Source organism: Odocoileus virginianus, chromosome 33, assembly GCF_023699985.2.
Source record: "Odocoileus virginianus isolate 20LAN1187 ecotype Illinois chromosome 33, Ovbor_1.2, whole genome shotgun sequence".
Classification (NCBI taxonomy): Eukaryota; Metazoa; Chordata; class Mammalia; order Artiodactyla; family Cervidae; genus Odocoileus; species Odocoileus virginianus.
Window position 1 is genome coordinate 26,490,089 of NC_069706.1, and position 22,303 is coordinate 26,512,391.

The 22,303-nt window shown below is 43.3% G+C and overlaps 1 protein-coding gene across 8 annotated transcripts in view; it reads left to right on the forward strand.

Moving 5' to 3' along the window:
- The window catches only part of LOC110137419 (small ribosomal subunit protein uS17m), a 34,141-nt gene extending 15,059 nt beyond the window's left edge, over positions 1 to 19,082 (forward strand). For 4 of the 8 annotated variants that reach the window (XM_070461253.1, XM_070461250.1, XM_070461252.1 and 1 more), the window contains one exon: positions 1,921 to 3,578. In XM_070461253.1, coding sequence (XP_070317354.1) covers positions 1,921 to 2,960 — 1,040 coding nt within the window. In that variant the 3' untranslated portion in view covers positions 2,961 to 3,578. Of the gene's footprint in view, positions 1 to 1,920; positions 3,579 to 14,578; positions 14,709 to 14,736; positions 15,014 to 15,219; positions 15,360 to 18,656 lie in introns of those variants that run through there. The other 4 variants (XM_020893733.2, XM_020893732.2, XM_020893730.2 and 1 more) reach the window with 4 other exon arrangements.
- Positions 19,083 to 22,303: the final 3,221 nt, after the last annotated feature.

A 22,303-nucleotide genomic window follows, 5' to 3' on the forward strand; every position in this document is an offset into this window, starting at 1 on the left:
AAAAGGAAAATGAAAACTCCCTTTTCAGGCAAATTGCCAGTGTAGGTGCTCACACAGAAACCTGAGCTGTTTTTTCCCACAGGTACATATGCTGCCACGTGAAGGAGCCATACTGTCTCCCATTATGTCCCTACCCAAAGACTCCCAACTAGAGAAAATAACTACTACACTCAAGAAAATTCCCTGGCAGTTTAGTCAGTGCTTTCACTGACAGGGCCCAGGTTCACTCCCTGGTTTGGAATTTAAGATCCTGCAAGCTGTGCAGCATGGCCAGAATAGAAATTTCTAGACTTCATTATCAGCTGTACTTGGGTGGTCAAGGCTTTTGGTCCACAGATGAGGTTGAATAAGTGGTTTCTTTGTATCCTCTTTGTCAGGGCAGGCAGCCTAGCTGTGTCCTCCAAGGAGACTGCTTGCATTTTTGCATTTTCTTGTGAGACACAATCAATTGTTTCTCTTACAAGGATGTGGTAAAATGTTTCTGTTGATGAAGGAACTGAGATAGAATGATCTGGCTTGTGCAACCTCATTCTGGTGTGCCCTCTGGGGTGTTGCTTGTCTTTGACATTAGCTGATGTCCGCTTAATATCTAGAAATTATCTTTCTAAGCTAAGATGAGACATGGAAAATGTCTGATGGATCTAACAATGAAAAGATTAGGAATGATATTAATGAGAGAAGTGACAGGGGAGTAATTAGCAAAACAGTCAGTTTGTATGTTGCTGAGTAAACAGGAGGTTTAAAAAAAAAAATAGCTAGTAATTGGACTTCCCTAACAGTCCAGTGGTTAAGATTCCATACTTCCACTCCAGGGGGTGTGGGTTTGATCCTTGGTCAGGGAACTAAGGTCCCACGTGCTGCTGGTACAGCCAAAAACTAAAAAACAGTGCAGCTAGTACGTATATGGTACTTCTTACAAGAAGCTCAAATGAGAAGGTGAAGCAAAAAAAGAGGATGACTGCTAACTAGAAAGAAAGTGAAAGTGGCTCAGTTGTATCCAACTCTTTGTGACCCCATGGACTATACAGTCCATGAAATTCTCCAAGCCTGAATACTGGAGTGGGTAGCCATTCCCTTCTCCAGGGGATCTTCCCAACCCAGGAGTTGAACCCAGGTCTCCCACATTGCAGGCAGATTATTTACCAGATGAACCAGGTAGCTAGACTGGAAGGCAGTGTCAAAACAGGATCATTCTAAGCATGAATGATTCCAGCTTGTTTAAAGTGCTGAATGGAAGGGGTCAGGGAGAGTATAAGTAGAAAATAGAAAAGATGGAGCAAGGTTCTAAAAGAGATGGGAGTAGCATTAACAACAAGATTAGGGTAGCCTCCACTTGCTGCATGGGCTACAGTTTGTGGGGTCAAAAGGAGTTGGACACAACTCAGCAACTAATACAAAACTTGCCACAACTAGAAAAAGCCCACATGCAGCAATGAAGACCCAGCACAGCTGAAAATTAAGCATTAATAATTTTAAACAAAAGATTAAAATAGGAAGAAATACTTTTGAAATAAACAGATAGTGGGCACTACAATAGAATAAGCCACAGGTGAGATTGAGAAGGTCCTGGACTTGGCCCTGTGTTCTCTAAGCACAGTTTTCCTGTCTTCCACCTCTGAGCACTGACTTGCTTCTGATATTTCTTATTCTCCTTTCTGTTTTCTCCCAATTATGTATATTCCTGATTGATCTCTTCTTTTTATGATTACCACTCATATTTTAAAACTTCTCCCTGCTCACTGCTTCTTTGTCATCCTCTTATAGTCTTTCCCCTTTGTTACATGGCTTTAGTTCAAAACTTTCAATGCCACATTTTCACTGTCTGCACTTCTGTCAGTTTCATTTGGTGATTTACTATGCAACAATTTCTTTTTCAAACAGAGAATACTAAAGTGTTTATATGTTCTGAATTTCTTTTAGATGGGGAGAATAGACCGGAAATTAAAAAATCAAACCATAATATTTCTGATGAAAATCAAACCCATGACATAATAATGGAGAGACTAACAGGAGACAGTTTCTGCTACTCCATCTTAGGTGGACTCTGGGATTTTGATTATCAGTTAGAATTCAACCAAGAAAACCAGCAGAGATACTTAGGACAAGTATCTTTTACCCACAGAAAGATCACACAGGAGAGAAGCCTTGAATGTAGTAGATTTGGGGAAAATTATAATCTGAACTCAAACCTTATGCAACAGAGAATTCCTTCAATGAAAATACCCCTTAATTCTGACACACAAGGAAATAGCATCAAACGTAATTCAGACCTGATTTACTATCAGGGAAACTATGTAAGAGAGAATCCTTATGAATATAATGAGTGTGGAAAAATCTTCAATCAACATCTTCTTCTTACCAGTCATATTCATACTGAAGGGAAACACAGTGAATGCAGGAAGGCCTTCAGCCAGAACTCATCTCTTACTCAACCTCAGATGATCCTCACAGGAGAGAAACCCTATAAGTGTGATGAATGTGGGAAAAGATTCAGCCAGAGAATACACCTTATTCAACATCAGAGAATTCACACAGGAGAAAAACCTTTTATATGCAATGAATGTGGGAAAGCCTTCCGTCAACATTCATCCTTTACTCAGCATCTGAGAATTCATACTGGAGAGAAACCCTATAAATGTAATCAGTGTGGTAAAGCCTTTAGCCGGATCACTTCCCTTACTGAACATCATAGACTTCACACTGGAGAAAAACCTTATGAATGTAGTTTTTGTGGGAAAGCCTTCAGCCAGAGGACACATCTTAATCAGCATGAGAGAACTCACACAGGAGAGAAACCCTATAAATGTAATGAATGTGAAAAAGCCTTCAGCCAGAGTGCACACCTTAATCAACATAGGAAAATCCACACTCGGGAGAAATTGTGTGAATATAATAAATGTGAGAAAACCTTAAGCCACAATCTTTCCCTTACTCCACAGCACATAACTCAGAATTTTTAGCTTTGTTCTAATGGGGGTATTGGGGGTGGTAAGGGAAACATATGAATATGTAAATATAGGAAAATTTGGATCAGACCTTTTCATCCTGTTCAATATCAGATTATTCATAGTAGGGAGAAAGCTTATAAATAAACTTTTAATGCATAGAAGCCAAATAAATTTAGACCTTAAATTTAGCATATTATATTCCCAGGAGAAGTTATACATAGTGAAAATAATTTATTTTATAAACAAGATTATATTAGGAGTCATGTTCCAAACTTTTTTTAATGACCAGAAATCCTGTAGGCAATGACCTCTCATTATTCCCTTGTGATTTTTATAGCATACAGTTTTTAAATTACATAAATATTAATTAATTAAGGCTATTGTGTAGTATAACCAGTCACATAAACTTAAACAGAAAGCAATATTTCTCAAACTTAAGTCATTTGTGTGTGTCCTTTACCAATTTTATCATACTTAATGTTTACTTAATATTTTTCTTTAATAGGACTTGGGATTTTTAGCCTTGTCCTAGGAAATACTATTTATGGAGATTGTGAGTTTTATATGCTAATTATATTCTAATTTCCATAAAAATAAATATATAATTTTGAAGTTGAAAATATTCATTCATCTAAGTCTCCTGTGCCATCATTTGAGAAGCCATGTGATAGGATATGGCAATACTAATATTATTTTTTAGAAATCCTTTCATTATTTTCATCAAACAGTCCTGGGATCTCTAAGATGAGTCTTAGAGGAGACTAAGGGTCATATTGATGAACTTTGAAAAGTGATTCAGAGAAACCTACTTTTCTATCCTGTTCTAGTTTTAAATTTCCCTATGGCAAACATAGATTTTTGAATCAAAATTGTTATTTCTGTTATATTTGCAGGTTTGAATAGAGAGGAGGTTTTATTTCATACTGACAGGGACTTTATAAGAATCCCTTCACGTCCCTGCATCACTGTGGAAGTCAGAAGTAGGGGCTGTACCAGAGGGTGAGTAGTGGTGCCACACTGAGTCAAAGAACCAGGAAAGAGCCTTATTGGTTTATATAAACAACTAAGGAAGTGTAGGGCCTTCCCAGGTGGCTCAGTGGGAAAGAATCTGCCTGCCAATGCAGGAGCTGTGGGTTCAACCCCTGGGTTGGGAAGATCCCCTGGAGAAGGGAATGGCTACCCACTCCAGTATTCTTGCCTGGAGAATTCCATGGAGAGAAGAGCCTGGTGGGCTAGGGTTGTGAAGAGTCGGAGCTGATTGAGCACATATGCAAGTAAGTGTTACTAGTTTGCTTAATAATTCATTTTATTTATTGAAGTATATTTATGTACCACCTTTTTCCAAAAGGAATTTAAGGTGGTTAAATTTTATAATCACTGCCTTGTTTGACAGAAATCACAGTTTGATGTCACAAAGCATTGTAAATATAAACCGTCATAAACCATGAATAGCTACATCTAGGGAGCTGCTTGTTTCTGGGCATTCTGTTTTTCTCTTGTCTTCCCGGTCTTGGCTGAAGAAGCCATGAGACCAAGTTGGAACACAGTCCCCTTGCTTTCTCACCTTTCTTCTAACATATCTCCTAGCTCAAGACTTCCCCATTTCTTTATTCCTGTGAAAGACTAGATATCCTAGGCCTTAAGCCAAAGCTGGAATGATTTAAATTTAAAAAAAAAATTAAGACACTAAAAACCAAGAAAGTAATGAAATTATTTCATCATGGAAGTTAAATTTTCAAGTACATTTTTGTCCCACACATCAGTGAATGAAATAGTTAATAAAACCCTGAGATACTGGAGTGAGGGAGGATTTCTAGTAATATGTTTAAATACCTGTGTAATGGAGATCAAACTTCAAGACAGATAAGTTCTGAAAGTGTCTCTTCACCAAAGGAAGTGACTTGTAAGATTTATTTGCCCTGAAGAGGCAGAGTATAGAGCTCGCAGGTTTCAGGAAGAGAGAGTGAGGCAAGATGAAGTCTCAAGACAGCAGGAGGTATAGGTTAAAAAAGTAATAATTAATTACAATTAGTGAAGCCTTTGATCAAAGTATGCAACCAAGAAAAAAAATCTGAATAATCCACAAAGAGTGCTAAAGGCTTCAACAGAAGGCAGTGTATATGACACAGGGAAAGGAGAGCAGTACAGGATTTTCAGAAGAAGATAAGCAGAATTTGGACAATTTCAGAAAAGAGTCTGAACTGAAGGAAACCAGTTGGCCATGGATTTTTACCAATTCTTCATAATATTAGAATCTATTATCTATCCTTAGGGTCATAAATGATTATGCTATGTTAACTGTACAGTAAACTATGTCATTCTGGTGTGAATTCATTCTCATGTCCTTTGTTATCTTCAACATGTTCTAATTTAAGTGAATCCTAAATATATTTATTACATCGAAATTCTAGGGAGTCATAGGAGTGGTTTACTCATTCAGAAACCTAACGTGATGACTTATCTGTGTCTAGGAGGGCAAGATATTACCCTTTTACATATATTAATTCATTTGGTCCATCGAACCAGGTGATGTTGCCTTTCTTTTATGAAAAGAGATACTTAAGCTTAGACATGATAATAAGTGATAATTATTCAGAGTTTCTCAGGCTGGAATGTCACTAGAACATGGATCGTCTTACTCCTAGTCCAGTGGATAAAAACAGTGCCTGGAACAGTGTTTTATAGCACCCTGAAAACATTTGATAAATGTATTAAATTTAATAAAAGGAGAGATTGCTGCTCAATACCAAAATTCGTATGACTCTCTTACTCAGAATCTTAGAGTAAAAAGGATTATCATGTTGACAGATTCTCTTATGTCCAAAGGGCTTATGGGCTGGGAGAAAAATACTCACTTGGATTTTGATTAATTTTCAGTTTATTAATTTAAGAAACCAAATGACATTCCTTAAATAGCCAGCATTCCTCTAATTATTCATAGGTGTGCAAATAATAAATACTTTAGAATTTCTAAAATGAGATATCCTTAATACTGATCAGATTTAAACACATCTAAATATTTGATGCTGGGAGGGATTGGGGGCAGGAGGAGAAGGGGATGACAGAGGATGAGATGGCTGGATGGCATCACCGACTCGATGGACATGAGTTTGAGTAAACTCCAGGAGTTTGTGATGGACAGGGAGGCCTGGCTTGCTGAGATTCATGGGGTTGCAAAGAGTCGGACACGACTGAGCGACTGAACTAAACTGAACTGAAACATTTCATTGAAGTCACAGACCTAAAATTTCAAATGTTACTTAAGTGCCTTAAACACATTCAGAAACAGGTAAGAGGTATCCAGAATATAAAAATAATTATACCAAAACTAGTTGTAAAAATGTCAGACTTCCCTGACAGTTCAGTGGTTAAGACTCCAAGCTCCCAATGAGGGGACCCAGGTTCCATCCCTGGTCGGGGAACTAGATCTCATATGCACAACTAAAGAGTTCACATGCCACAGCTAAGACCCAGCGATGCTAAATAATATTTTAAAAAATCATAAAAATGTTTTAAAAGGGAAACAACCTGAGTACTATTTGATGAATGGAAAAGGAAAAGTTATATATATATATATATATATATATATATATATATATATGTATAAGTTATATATATATATATATATATGTACACACAAAAAAAATACTACATATGTATTTCTTACGTTGTATGTGTGTGTGTATGTAAATACAAATTCCATCTCTTTATATATACAAAATGAGGCTTCCCTTGTGGTTCAGTGGTAAAGAATCTGCCTGCCAACACAAGAGACACAGGTTTGATCCCTGATCTGGGAAGATACCCTGGAGAAGGAAATGGCAAGCCACTCCAGTATTCTTGCCTGGGAAATCCCATGGACAGAGGAGCCTGAGGGTCTACAGTCCATGGGGTCGCAAAGAGCTGGACACAACTTAACAACTAAACAACATCAACAACATATACAAAATACCATAGACTGCTAAATTGCTTCAGTCATGTCTGACTCATTGTGGCCCCATGACTGTAGCTTTGCAGACTCCTCTGTCCATGGGATTCTTCAGGCAAGAATACTGGAGTGGGTTGCCATGCCCTTTTCGAAGGGATCTTCCTGACCCAGGGATCAAACCCGTGTCTCTTAGGTCTCCTGCATTGGCAGGTGGGTTATTTACCACTAGTGCCACCTGGGACCATAGACTGAGTGATTTATAAAAGCAGAAATTAATTGCATACACTTCTGGAGACTAGGAAATCAAAGATCAAGGTGCCAAAAGATCTGTGTTAATAGGGACCCACTTCCTGGTGCCCTCACCCAGTAGAAGAAAGTTTTCTTGGAGTCCTTTTATAAGAGATTGAATCCCATTCATGAGGGCAAAACCTAGTCACTTCCTCAAAGCCCCATCTCCTAATATCTTCACCATGGGGGTCAGGATCCAAAATAAGAATCCTGGAAGGATACAAACTCCAGGATACAAACGTAACAGTGACCATGAAGAGAAATAGCAAGAAGGATGGGTTGGGGGAGGGCAGAGGGAAGAGTGAGGAAGATTGACTATGAGAATGAATGATGGGTTGGGGCTGATGGCTGAGAAAGAAGTTTATCAAATATGGGGACCTTTCAGTCTTTTCGAAATAAGCATCTAATTTGTGTCTTACACCATGAATGATTACATGTTGTTTTTTATTTTCCGAGTGCCAACTTCTTTATAGGTTAATTTTCTGTTGGTGCAAGCAGCAGAATTGACTCTTCAGAACACCTCCCCCAGGATCCATTATCCCCTGTCACCTCCCATTCTCCCATCAGAGCACTCAAGATTCACATTCCTGGAAGGTAATCTGATCGGTCCAGCTTGGGCCTTGTGCTAAACGAAGACAGAGCATATTGATTGGCAGACCCACTGAGGGTGCTGTAAGGCGAGCAGAGAAAAAGTGAGCCGGGCATTCAGGCAGAGAAAGATTTATTATAGGAAGAAAGAAAGTGACTGGCTTTAGAGAGAAACCAGTGCCCTCCCTTTACAGACAACCCTTCTTATACCCTATCAATGGGGAATTGTGTGCCGAGGGAGGGGGCCTCAGTTGATCTTTAGCCCGCAACTGGGGTCTTGTGGTCATGTAGTGAAGGGATCTCATGGTTGGATGGTCATGTAGTCGAAGGGGTCCCACGGTCAGGTGGTCACGTAGTTTTGAGAAACTGGCACCAGCAGGGAAAAACAGGGTATCACCTTAAGGAAAAACAGGATGCCCACCAGGGCAATGTGGCCACTGTGACTTCATCCCTCATTTGTCAGATCACCACAATGGGCCATATTTTAACTATACATTATGAGCCCCTTGTGAACCCTAACATTCTAGCCTTTTTGGTACAGGATAAGGGCCGAAGTCAGTCTTCTATATCTGCTTTGCGCTGGTTTGGGGCGACGTCACGGGATAAGATTAGAAAAGACTGGAATGTGGGTTAATGTGGGTTAAAGGAAGTCTAAGTGGGCTTGAAGCTTTTGATAACTGGAGCAAATTAGAAGTAGTTCATGAACAGTCTGGTTGGTGAAGGCTCATAGGCGATCCTGGAGAAACTTTGAAAAAAACTCACTAGACAGGGGCTGAAAGTTAGAATGAGGGTTAATATGAGAAGGGGGCCCACTAAAGGTAGAACCCATGGCATCCAATCCCAACTGCTTAACCAGTTTTCCCATGAATTACTGAGACGTTGACTTATTCTTGAGGCCCTACTTTTCAGACTCCTTGCTGCCTCCTTTACAACACCAGATTTATTGGCGTAGAAACAGCAGGCTTTGTCTAGAAAAAAACATAGGCCTCCTTTTTCTGCTGTGAGAAGGTCTAACCCTCTTCTGTTTTGAAGGACCACAGCTGCCAGGGAATCTAGTTAGCCCTGGAGAGTGATGAGGCCAGCGGCTACTTCTTCTAGGCTTTCAGTAAGATCCTTAGAGAGACTTGATAGTAGTTTAAAGAGGTCATGAGCCCTGCAGTCCCTGTTCCAATCCCTGCTGGATTATTAATAAGGGAATAAATTGAATTGCTTTTTTGAGTCCATTGTGGATTAGTGGGATACGGAAGGTTTGGTTGTTAGGAGCAATAAAGATATACCAAGTAAGATCAGGGTTATTTATTTAATTATTTTCAAGTTTGTAAACAAGTCACATGACTGTATTTGGAAATGCACACTTCCTTATACCTTTGCCAGCCCTGGATTTTTTTTTTAATTATTTTAATAGTAGGCTAATTACTTTACAATATTGTAGTGGTTTTTGCCATACATTGACATGAATCATTTGTTGGTGTACATGTGTTCCCCATCCTGAACCCCCACCCACCTCCTTCCCCATCCCATCCCTCAGGGTCATCCCAGTGCACCAGCCCTGAGCACCCTGTCTCATGCATCGAACCTGGACTGGCAAGATCAGGGTTATTTAAAAGGGCTGAGGAGATACGGGAGAATTGAGGTATCAAGTCTTCTCATTGCAGGTGTGAATTGGAGGCTCAGGAAAATTAGGGATGAGGGTGGTGGGGTTAAGAGTAGGGCAGCGTTCAAAAGAGAACTCAGGAGATTCTAGGGGGGTGATGTGAATTAGTTGGATACACGACAGTGATAGAAGAGCCCTGGCCCTGTGTGAGAGTTAAGTCCTTAAGGTCATGTGATGAGTGAATGACCGTGGGTGTCCCAAAAGTAAGTTTCCTTGCTTTCTTGAGCGAGAAGTGTAGCTGCGGCCAGAACATGCAGGCAGCCTGGCCATCCCTGTATGGTGGTATCCAGTTGTTTTAAGCACTGGCGGCAAAGAAAGGGCCCTGTATTTGTCCTAAGACTCCTAGGGCAATTTTATGTCTCTCAGTATATGGAATATAAAAGGGCGAGAAAGATCAGGCAGTGTTAAAGCTGGGGCTGAGAGAATAGCTTGTTTTAGAGCATTACCTCCTGAACAGACATTTGACATAGGCTCAAGAGGCTCTGAAAGATCTGCCCCCCCCCAACCCCCCGGGGTAGCTTGGTATAACGTTGTGCTAGGAGGGCAAAATTGGGGATCACAGATACCCAGCTAAGCCCAAAAAGGACAGAATTTCTGTTTTTGATGTAGGAAGTGGTAGGGCAGATATAAAGGACTTTCTATCAGTAGTTATATGTCTCTTTGGTGATGTCAGGAGAACTCCAAGATAGGTGACCTCAGGAAGGGAAAGTTCAGCCTTAATAGGAGATGCTTGATAGCCTCCGATCAGCTAGGAAGTTGAGGCGTTGTATTGTATGTCGCTGAGAGTGTATGAGTGAGGGGCTACTATGGAGAAGATCATCTACATATTGAAGGATAGAGCTTGGGGCCTGGGGCCCTGGGCACCTTCAGTCCTCAGCGGCCAGTCCGAGGAGTCTGGGCAGAGATGGGTCTGAGGACTCCTGCTCAGGACCGGGGGGATATGTCTAGATCCCTAGAGGGGGATTAGGTCTGTCTACCTTCCAATGTCCCTTTATGCCACAATTAGGACACGGACCCGGAGGGGGCCTGGGCTTTAGGCATGAGCCGGCCTAGTGCCCCTCTTTATCACACTTGTAACGGGACCTAGATGATTTATTTTCTCTGTCAGAGGATTGAGGTTTGGAGCCGTGTAGGGCAGTGGCTAAGAGATGATATTTAGCCTGATCTCTCTGCGCCTTTTCTGGTTTTGCCTGTTCTTCCTGGTTATTGAAAAATTTTTTAAAGCCAAATTTAAAAGATCTCATTGAGAGGTATGAGGGACTTCCTCTGCCTTTTTTAGCTTCTTTCAAATGTCTGAGGACTACTAGGAAATAAAACGAGTATTAAGGACAATAGTACCTTCTATTGAAATTGGATCTAATTTTGTATATTTTTGTAGGGCTTCTGTTAATCTAGCTAGAAATTGTGCTGATTTTCATATGGCCCTTGAATTATTTCTTAGTTTATCAAAGTTAACAGCTTTATGTCCTGCTTTTTGGAGGCCTGCAATAAGGCAAGTCACCATGTGATTACCGGCTGTTTGCCCAGGACACCTGCCTGGTAGTCCCAATTAGGGTCATCCCTGGGAACGGCAGCTGAGCCTACAGGCTTAGAATCATCAGTCTGATGTATTTCATGGGCATGAGCCTGAGTGACTTGCCAGACTTGTTCTTTTTCTTCTGGGAGGACAGTAGAGAAGAGTATAATGTAAATATCATGCCCGGTCAAGTCATAAGACTGGGTGAGGTATTTAAATTCTTTTAAATAAGTGTCAGGGTCAGAGGAAAAAGAGCCAAGACGTTTTTCAATTTGAAACAAATTGGAGAGGGAGAATGGGACGTGCACCCAAACAATGCCTTCTGTACCACCCACCTCTCATAAGGGAAGGAGGGGAGTGGGGAGGGATTCGAGGTCCTGTCTCTTTAAGGCCGTTTGCAGCTGGGTAAAAGGAGGGGATTTAGGAAGGTCGGGATAGGGACTTGAGACTCCGGAGTAGGGGGTTGAGCCGAAGCCCCAGAGCCCCTTTCCTAAACAGCCCTGGGGGGAGGGTCGGAAGCGGAGGCGGCCTGCGCCTGACAGGGGAGAGGAGCCAGGGGAATGTAAGGTGGAGGTTGTGGGACCGGGTCTGCTAAGATAGGATTAGAGGCGACTGGAGGTGCACTGTGGTCAGAAGGGTCAAGAGAAGAGGAAAAATCCAAACAGGGATCAGGAGACAAAGTACTGGGGGGATGTGGCCCAGAATGGGCTAAAAGTATTTGGGAAGTAGGAGAGGAAGTACAGAGAAGGGCCGAGAGCAGAGAGCAAAGAAAGCCTGAACGTAAGGGATCTCTGACCACTGCCACTGCGGTAGCAGAAGTTACCGAGGTCCCGTAGAGCAGTGTCATCGAGAGTTCTGCATTCTCGCCACTGGGCCCTATTATCCAGTCGCCGTACAGTGTGAGAGTAATAAGTGAGTCACTTTGGCCTTCTTTCTCCTTGAAAACCCAAGATTCTTTATATTTTGGAGAAGGCAGGCTAAAAGGGGTAGGTTGGGACTGAGAATTTCCCATTATAGTCGAATAGGGAGGGAGGGCAAACAAGGGCAAATGAAAAAAAGGAGGAGAAGGGTCCGAAAGAAAAGGCGTCCCCTGTTCTCACGGCATTCTCAGACAGCGACAGGGTCTCCCATGAAATGGGCATCCCCTATTTCAAAGTGAGACCAGGGCCCAAGGGCCGTGGGATCCTCCGCCTAGCGCTAGGGTTTCAAAAACCAGAGAGAAAAAGGATCCGAGAGAGAAGGAATTCACTCACCCCTGCAGGCGATGAAATGAGAGCCGGTGTGTGGATGTCAATCCAGCAAGGTAAGTGAAGAGTCCCGTCCCGGGGGCTCGTCCCAGTTTCTTGGCGAGGTCCAAGGGAGGGAATCTCTGGAGAGGAGCATACCTAGTCGCGTTGGGTCTTCCCTCCCAGGTTTCCGCACCAGAAATGTAAGGCGAGCGTGGAGAAAATGATAGCAAGCTGGGCATTCAGGCAGAGGAAGATTTATTATAGGAAGAAAGACTGGCTTTAGAGAGAAGCCAGCACTCTCCCCTTAGAGCCAACCCTTCTTATACCCTATCAATGGGAAATCGTGCCCTTCAGGGATGGGACCTCAGTTTATCTTTAGCCCACAGCTGGGGTCTTGTGCTCATGTAGTGAAGGGGGGTCTCATGGTTGGGTGGTCACGTAGTCTTGAGAAACTGGCACCAGCAGGGAAAAACAGGGTATCACCTTAAGGAAAAAAACAGGATGCCCACCAGGGCAATGTGGCCACTGTGACTTCATCCCTTATTTGTCAGGTCACCACGATGGGCCATATTTTAATTATACGCTATGAGCCCCTTGTGAATCCTAACAGGTGCAGACACAGGAATTCACAAAGTGCTCTCACCCCAAAAGACAGGACACTAAGGGGTGATGGGACTCTATCAAATCCACCAAAATGGTACAAAGATTCTCTTAAACTGAGGACATTGAAGATACAGCAGATGCAGGGAAATAGAAACAAAAAACCTTTTCAGAGTGTTGCTTATCTGACTACAGGCAGAACTTTCTAAGAGTGAAGCTGTTGTTAATCTCCGCTCAGGGGAGATTCCAACTAGGAAGGAGATCAACCAACCACTGACACCAGGATGAGAAATTGCCTAAACAAACACTATCACAAAATGTTGAACTTTCTGTGGTTCTCATAAAAGCCCATCTGCCTTGTCTAAAAGTCCATTTGTTTTCCCAGAGGCCCTTTCTCCCTCCTTCCTTTACCCTGTTAAGTTAGTATATGTTGTTCAGTCGCTAAGTCGTATCCAACCCTTTGCGACCCCATGAACTGCAGCATGTCAAACTTTGTGTCTTTCACTGTCTTCCAGAGTTTGCTTGCTCAAATTCATGTCCGTTGAGTTGGTGATGCCATCCAACCATCTCATCCTCTGTCGCCCCCTTCTCCTGATCTCAATCCCCCATTTCTAGTTTTGGTATATATATCCCCTGCATCTAGTTTTTCAAGTCTCTCCTTTTGCTCTTGAGTGCATTTGTGAATAAACCTGTTTTTTTTGCCTGGTGAGCTATTACCGGTTCATTCACAGTCCCACCACAAACACAAACCTAAATTAGAAGAGGGAAAGTTGAGGGAAAGTAGAGGGTTGGAAAAAAATCAACAGATGTTTATTCTACCTTTGATGGTGTGAAATGGTTTGATTTGCATTTTAAAAAAATCACTTTGGGTATGTTATTGGTGTCATTAGCAAGAGAGGTTTAAGCTTGCTTGTAAAAGAAAGGGATTTAATTTCATAGCTAGAGGGAAATATCTTGGAAAAGTTTTCATTTATATGAAACAAGGTACATAAAGTTATAGGGTTTCCCTGCTGGTTCAGTGGGTAAAGAATCCTCCTGCAACGCTGCATATAAAATAATTACTTTTATTGAAAATCAGCTCCCATTTCTGAAATTTCAGATATCTCACACTCTCCCCATCACCATCCCTCCTTTTAAATCTATGTGCTAAGTGTGCCCTTGGCCTTAATTCTTTATCTGAAAACACACTTCAATCTAAGGCCACGATCACTATATAGGTATAATTTTTTTAACTATCCATTAGGTCTCTCCTAGTCTAGCAATTGCCTAACAAAAGCCTGGTATATTCCCAGACTTTCTTCTATCTGAGAAGGCAGCAGCAGTAGCCTGCTCATGGCCCATCTAAAATGTTCCTAACTGGCACACATATATATGTACCCACATCAGACTTCTCTCCATCTCACAATATTGAGAATTAACACCTAAAGTCATACCAGACATAAAGATCTACATAAGTTTATCTTAAATGCAACTGCTGGGGGTGGAAATGCTAAAGCATTTCAGTCTCAGCGTTTGGCAGCCTCCAATGTTTCAATGTTTGATGAATGAAGCTCCTTTTATTTGGAAGGCCTTGTCCAATGTCTGGGAGCTCAACAAAAGCAGAGAGAAACTAAGTGGAATAGGTAAAGTAAAGGCCAAGTCCCCCACGCACCGGACTAGGTACGGGTGCAAAAAGCAGACATCAAGGTCTTCAGCGGAGCCACAACCCGCGGCTGCAATTAAAAGACAGGGTGGAGCCCTGTCTTTAACCCCGCCCACGACTGAGAGGACTCGCAGCCAATGAGTGGGCGGTCTGGGGCGGAGCGACCTGCGTACGACGTGACGGCATCACGCTCCGCTCGGCGCTCTGCCGGCGTACGCCGAAACTGTGGAGTTCTGAGGTGACCGCTGGCCGCGCGCCGTCGCAGAAGTGGGTTGTTTGCGGGTCTCGAATTGCCGCAGCGTGGGAGCCCTTTAGGCGAGTAGAGTCGACTTACATGACCTCGGGTTTTAGGGGCGAAGGGAGCAATCACCGCAAACCTTCCCCTGGCTGGGCGACATGGACTCAGTATTAATTGATCTCGAAAAGAATGCCAAGTCAAGGTCTCCGGTGGGGTGAACTCCCGGGCCGCCCGCCTCAGCCTCGCACGCCCCAAGTAGCCGGGCTCTGAGCCTTTAGGGAGAGGCAGCCCAGCGGGATGGAAAGAAATAGGGACGCCAGCGAATGCCAGCGTTTATTCGCGCTGTTGAGCGCCTTATTGGTTAAATCCTCGAAGCACTTCTGTGAGTAAGCCCAGTTGTTATTCCCATTTGGTAGAGGGGGAAACTGAGGCTTGAGGTTAAAACTACAATAGTGAAATGTGTAAGGACCTCTATGAAGTGATGATTCCAGAAGGCCAACAAAAGCTGTTTCTGCACTTGGGTGGTTCTAGTGACAATTCTTTTGGTGAGTCACAATCGTCAGACTAAACTTTGGAATTTATTTTCAGGTGACCAAAGCCACATCATGTCCGTAGTTCGTTCATCCGTCCATGCCAAATGGGTCGTGGGTAAGGTGATTGGGACAGCCATGCAAAAAACTGCTAAAGTGAGAGTGACCAGACTTGTTCTGGATCCCTATTTATTAAAGGTAAGGAACATCGCTTTTTGCAGATGGCATTGATGAATCACCAACACGTTCAGAGTTCTGAGCAGAAACACTGTCAGGGAAGGTGGGCTGAGCCAATGCTGAACATCAGGCATTGTGCTGGTCAGTGGGTGTAACACAACGGATGATTCCTGGTTCACACTCACACTTTAGAGACTGCACAGAGTTCATTTCAATTCAGTCTGATGACACTGCTATAGACGTTCTATGTGTAGAGTACTGCGGAAGCAGAAGGTAAGACTCATCTTCCTTTCCTGCCTGCTGAAGGAGAGGTTTGTTTTTTTTTTTTTCCTGGCCATTCCAGACCACATGTGGGGTCTTCATTCCCCAACTAAGGACTGAACCGGTACCCCCTGCAGTGGAAGCACAAAGTCCTCATCGCTAGACCAGCAGGGAAGTCCCAAGAGCATTCTTAGTTATATAAGATCAAGCTGAATCTTCGAAAGGATTTTATCCAGGAACTTCCTTGGCGGTCCAGTGTCAAGACTCCGCCTTCCAATCGGGGTTCAATCAGGAATTAAGACCCTACATGCCATGCAGTGCAGCCAAAAAAAAAAAAAGATTTTAGCCAGAAGACCAGGTTGGGGGCAGGAGTGGGGGAAGTCATTCCAGCCATGGTGAATAGTTTGTGAAAGTTCCTTTAGCCATGTATTCACCTAAAACAAATACACTGCCAGTTATTTATACAGCAAAAACAGGTTTATTTGGAATCAGCAGAGAATTGCAGATCGGGGTCTGCAACCATGATGAGCCACGTGCAGGTCTCCCACAAAAGTGGAGGTGACCAGAGAGGAGCATGCTTTTACAGAGGGGACAGAAGTTGGGAGGGGACGGTAAACAGAGAGCCCATGGCGTTTCGTCGGCTGAATTGTTGCTGGGAAAGAAGAGAAGGAGATCTTTCTTCCTGTTAAGCTCTGCTGTCATGACAGGGTATGAGAGCTTCCCCTTCTGGTCTCCCAATTCTGAGTTTTTTGTTTTTGTGTTTTAGTAACTTATTTATTTTTGACCACGCTGTGTCTTCATTGCTGTGCGTGGGCTCAACAGTTGTGATGCACTGGCTTAGTTGCCCTGCAGCATGTGGAATCTTAGTTCCCCAACCAGAGATTGAGCCCATCTCCCCTGCCCTGGCGAGTGGATTCTTAACCTCAAGATCACTGGGGAAGTCCCTTGACTCTGTTTAATTGAAGTTTCTGTTTATTAATTTCTTACACATGAAAAGGCATGACACTGTACTGGAGCAGCGAATGCTTTGGCAAGGTTGAGCTCAGAGCTTGGCACTAAGTAGGCCTTGTCTTTGAATGAATGTGAGAATGATTGGAATCGGAGTGGGAAGAGTCTGCTCTGTCATAGTTTTGATTTCAGCCTATGAGAAAAGGCTTCCCTGGTGGCTCAGACGGTAAAGCGTCTGCCTGCAATGCAGGATACTCGGGTTCGATCCCTGGGTTGGGAAGATCCTCTGGAGAAGACAATGGCAACAACCCATTCCAGTACTCTTGCCTGGAAAAATCCCGTGGACAGAGGAGCCCGGTAGGCTACAGTCCATGGGGTCGCAAAGAGTCAGACATGACTGAGTGACTTCACTTCACTTCACTTCATGAGAAAAAGAGACAGGAGGTAAGGAAATAGGTGAGGAGGCTATTGCAAAAGTCTAGGGTGGAACTGGTAAAGGACTGAACAGTCTGTGGAGCAGTGAGGATGGAGTGGAAAAGGTAGATTTCAGGCAGAAAGGGACAGAGTCCTTGATTACATAGTTGTGCTAGGGAGGGGCAAGTGCCAGGGATGTTTCTGCATGCAAGGTTAGGCACCCTGGTAGGCCCAAATGCTGTTTGTTATCTGGTATTAAAAATACAGGGGCCTTTTCAGAGTCCTTATAGGATCTTGTGAAGCTGGGTAGATCCCAGTCAGGAGAAGAACAGCCAGTCTCATCATCCTCCCAGCCCATTGACTGCTTCAAACGCTCCATAAAATGGCTTGATCCCAAAGCAAAAACAAAAATAAAACCACAGGAGCAAGCTGAAGAGTGACAACATGTTCATTGGTCTTAGCATCAGAAGACCTTAGTTTGGGTACTGGCTGTTTTTTGTTATTTTTTAATGTATGTTTGTTTATTTTTGGCTGCATCGAGTCTTACTAATAGTTGCATTACGTGGGTTTCTCGCTAGTTGTGGCACTTGGGCTCCAGACCAGGTCGGCTCTGGAGTTGGGACATGCGGGCTTAATTGCCCCATGGCGCATGGGGTCTTAGTTTTCCCGACCAGGAATCAAACCCATGCCCTCTGCATTGGAAGGCGAATTCTTAACCACTGGACCACCAGAGAAGTCCCTCGGCTGTTGTTTGCTGGCTCTGCACCCTACTTAACCTCCCTGAGCTTGTTTTTCTTATCTCTTAAATGGAACTACCTGCTGTAGCAGGGTTGTCTGGAGGAAGAGATGGTTCTGGTTCTTGTCTGTGGCTTGTTTGCAGTACTTTGAGCGAGGCATGGAGCTAAGTGCTTTACATACATTATAACGTTTTGTTCTCTTGATAACTTTGGGTGTTTTTTGGCTGGAGAGAAGACTCTACCAGGAAGGAAGAGTTTGTTTATTTATTTATATTTTGGGTCTTTGTTGAGGCTCTCTAGCTTCTCTTGTTGCAACACTGGAGCTCAGTAGTTGTGATACTCAGGCATAGTTGCCCCGAGGCAACTATGTGGAATCCTAGTTCCCTGACCAGGGAATGAACCCCCATCTTCTACATTGGAAGGTGGATTCTTAACCACTGGATCACCAGGGAAATCCCAGGAAGTTTAAATAGTGTAGAAAAGGATGATAATTTAGAGCAAGGATACTGCAGGCAGTGGACTAGAGAACTCAGGGACAAGATCAGCTCTGGAAAAGTCATTGTTGTTTTCCAGAAACTAAGCAGCTAATTTTTGTGTTGGAAGCCTCCATAAATATGTTTTGTTCGGACTCTAAGTCATGTCCAACTCTTTGCGATCCCGTGGACTGCAGCCCGCCTGTCTTCCCTGTCCTCCACTATCTTGCAGAATTTGCTCAAATTCATGTCCATTGAGTCAGTGATACGGTCTAACCACCTTTTCCTCTGCTGCCCTCTTCTCCTTTTGCCTTCAATCTTTCCCAGCATCAGGGTGGATTTGGAAGGTGGATTCCATAAGTATATTACCTGTTTCTTTTCCCCAAGTCCCAGCTTGTTTTCTGGACATTCCTTTTTCAGACTGTCTACTACCTTGCCAGGTCATGAATGGGAACTACTGATGTGTTTCCTCCTTCTCTCAACAGTATTTTAATAAGCGAAAAACCTACTTTGCCCATGATGCTCTCCAGCAGTGCACCGTTGGGGATATTGTGCTTCTCAAAGCGCTCCCTGTCCCGAGAACAAAGCACGTGAAGCATGAACTGGCTGAGATCGTTTTCAAAGTTGGACAAGTCGTAGATCCAGTGACCGGAAAGCGCTGTGCAGGAACCACCTACCTGGAGAGCCCAGTTGATCTGGAGGCCACGCCCCTAGCCAAAAACCTGGAAGAACTCAATCTCTCCACAACACAGTGAAGGAGGATCGGAAAACAGAGCCAAAAGGGAATTTCTAAGTTTACTCTATGGACAAGTTTTTCTCAGTTTGCTCGCAAACCGTCCAGTTTCTCGTCTGGTATTTATAAAATCACTAAAAATAAATGAAGTAAAGTTTTTGTTATAATTTTTCATAAAGGTTTATGGTCATGTTTCAGATTTCCTTCTTGGTGAACGTACTTTTCTGTTACACAGAATATGCCTAGCAGTCCACTACATTGTTTTGTAAGCTCACTGTTTTAGAAGGTATATATATTTTTCTCATTCAGAGGAATCTTGAATTTATCTTAAAACTTTTATTTTGGGAGAAGAAAACCTTTTGAGATCATAAACAGATAAGACCACATTAAGTGAATCTTCAGTTCAGTTCAGTTGCTCATTTGTGTCCTGCTGTTTGCAATCCCATGGACCACAGCATGCCAGGCCTCCCTGTCCATCACCAACTCCCGGAACCTACTCAAACTCATGTCCATTGAGTCGGTGATGCCATCCAAACATCTTATCCTGTCATCCCCTCCTCCCACCTTCAATCTTTCTCAGCATCAGGGTCTTTTCCAGTGAGTCAGTTCTTTGCATCAGGTGGCCAAAGTATTGGAGTTTCAGCTTCAGCATCAGTCCTTCCAATGAACATTCAGGACTGATTTCCTGAATATTTAGTTTTGATCGTATATATTCAAAATTAATTCAGGTTTTCCTGATTTAACCACGGACAGAAACAGTTAATATGCTTGGGTCAGACTTTATCTGATTAAAGTCTGTATTAATTAGAATGTTGGCATGTAGAAGTAAAACTAAAGTTCTATCATTTTTCTTTTATCCTGTATCCTAGGCTAGATTAAATAGGACTGAGTTCTTAAAATCCAATACATTGATGAAGTAGTGGAATTTCTCATCCATGCATCTTTTTTCTTCCCCTCAGCTGCATCTTTCAGCACTGGGATCTTATTTCCCCGACCAATGATTGAACCCGTGCCTGCTGCACTGGGAGCTCAGAGTCTTTTTTTTTTTTTTTTAAAGGTTTCCTTTTGTATTGGTGTATACAGCTATACAAATTAACAATGTTGTGACAGTTTCAGGTGAGCAGCAGCAGGACTCAGCCATACAGATACAGGTATCCATTCTCCCCCTAATTCCTGGGAGGGTAGAGTCTTTTTTTTTTTTAACTTTTGTATTGCTGTATAGCTGATGAACCATGTGACAGTTTCAGTTGAACAGTGAAGGAACTCAGCCATACATATACATGTATCTATTCTCCCCTAAATTCCCAGGAATGTGGAGTCTTAACCACTAGACTGCCAGGGAAGTCCTTCACACATGCATTGAAGTTGGAGAGTTTCAGAATTTTACTGCTGTTCATTGATAAACCATGATAATTTAGATTTTGACCTGATGTAACACTGAGTTACATTTCAGTGTTCTGGCTCCCAGAAGGGACTTGGATTATATTTCAACCTCAGCTAATAAGTGTATTGTGCAAGCACTGGGTTCCAGTAATAACCTCAGGCTCTGCCCTCCTCCCACCCCCTTCCCTCTCCCACCCTGCCCCAGGCTTATAATCTCCTGGACAGGTATGCACAGGTGCCTTCATGGCAAACTCAGAAGTACATGGGTACGGGAGAAGTTAGGCGACTTTCCAGAAAAAGTGAGAGAATGCTAGAATAGAGTCTTAAAGGAAGAGTCTCCAGGTTAGTATGTGAGGCATGTGGAAAGAACATTCCAGGCAGGGGGAAGGGAGTATAAAGTCCTCAAAGGATGAGAGAAGTGTGTAACTGTGGGGTTCTGGAAGTGGTGAGCACTTCAGGTAGAGAAGTAGGCATGAGTTATACGTGGCTCAGACAGTAAAGAATCTGCCCAGAATGCAGGCGACCTGACTTCGATCCCTAAGTTGGGAAGATTCCCTGAAGAAAGGAATAGCAACCCACTGCAGTATTCTTGCCTGAAGAAATCCATGGACAGAGGAGCCTGGTGTGCTACAGTCCATGGGGTCACAAGGAGTCAGACATGACTGAGAAACTCACATTTTCATTTTTCATACTCTTAAGTGGTGGTGGGTTATTCGGCATTTTGGAGGAGGGGCACATTGCACAGCTTGCAGACATGTGGGGTCTTGGTTCCTTGACCAGGAATCAAACCCACACCCCCTGAAGTGGAAGTGGAGACTCAACTCCTGGACTACCAGGGAAGTCTGGGTTATGTAACTTTTAAAAATATATATATTTATTTGACTGTGCCAGGTCTTAATTGCAGCTCTCAGGATCTTCCATCTTCATTGTAGCATGAGGGATCCTTAGTTGCATCTTGTGAACTCTTAGTTGGGGTATGTGGGAATCTAGTTCCCTGACCAGGGATTGAACCCGGGCCCCCTGCATTGCTAGCGCAGAGTCCTAGCTACTGGACCACAGGGAAGTCCCATGAAACATTTTTAAAGAGTAAATAAGAGTCAATAAGAAAAACAGCATCAGTGTCAGGAAGAGACTGGAATGAGAAAGATTCCAGTGGGAGGCAGTGACCTGATCCTAAGACCTGAACTAAGTTGGTCAGGGAAGTTAATAGAGATTGGGTAGATGATGTGCCAGGCTCCCAGGGCTTGGCACCAGGGAGGGTGAGCCGAAGGGAGGCACCTCAGTGTTATCTAAGTGGGGCTCTGTGGTACCAGTTACCGCGGAGGGAACAGGACACCTGTCCAAGTTATCTCGAAAAGCTCAAATATTTCAAATGTTTACTATGTACTAACATATGTCATTTTTATCTTAACATAGATATTTTTCCTGACAATCTTGATATAAAATCCTGCTCCAGGAAAATGCCCTCTGTTGACCGGATGATATTTTAACCTAAGTCACACACCTGTGAAATAAAAGTACCTCTCTCCCCTCAGGAGAAAGCATCAGATTAATGAAACTTCAGAGCAAAATGATGGTGGGAAAAAAGGTGCAGAATGAGGGACCTAACACTAAACACAAAAGCCAGGTCTGTAAGGACATGCCTACCAAATTTACATGTCAGGAAAATAGATTTGAAAGACTTTGTCTCCAGAAATAGCACTGAGAAGTCAGGGGAAGATGTGAGAAGGTCACACGGACACCACTGGCTTGAAGAGGCCCTGCCTCCCACAGTGCTAACTGGGGACGTGTCCTCTCCACCCTGGGGAGAGCTCACCCCAGCCTCCCTGTTGGGTCTCTGCATCCTCTCCAGGCTCATGAAGTGTCAGCCAGATCCGGAACTCAGCCTCCAGCCTCCTGTCCCTGAGTGCCTGGGCCTCCTTCCCACCTTCGCCTCTCCCTGATGTGGGGCAGATCCTGCTGTCACTTCTCTGTCCACAGGACTCATTTCTGTCCCTGGCAGCTCCTTGCCTTAAC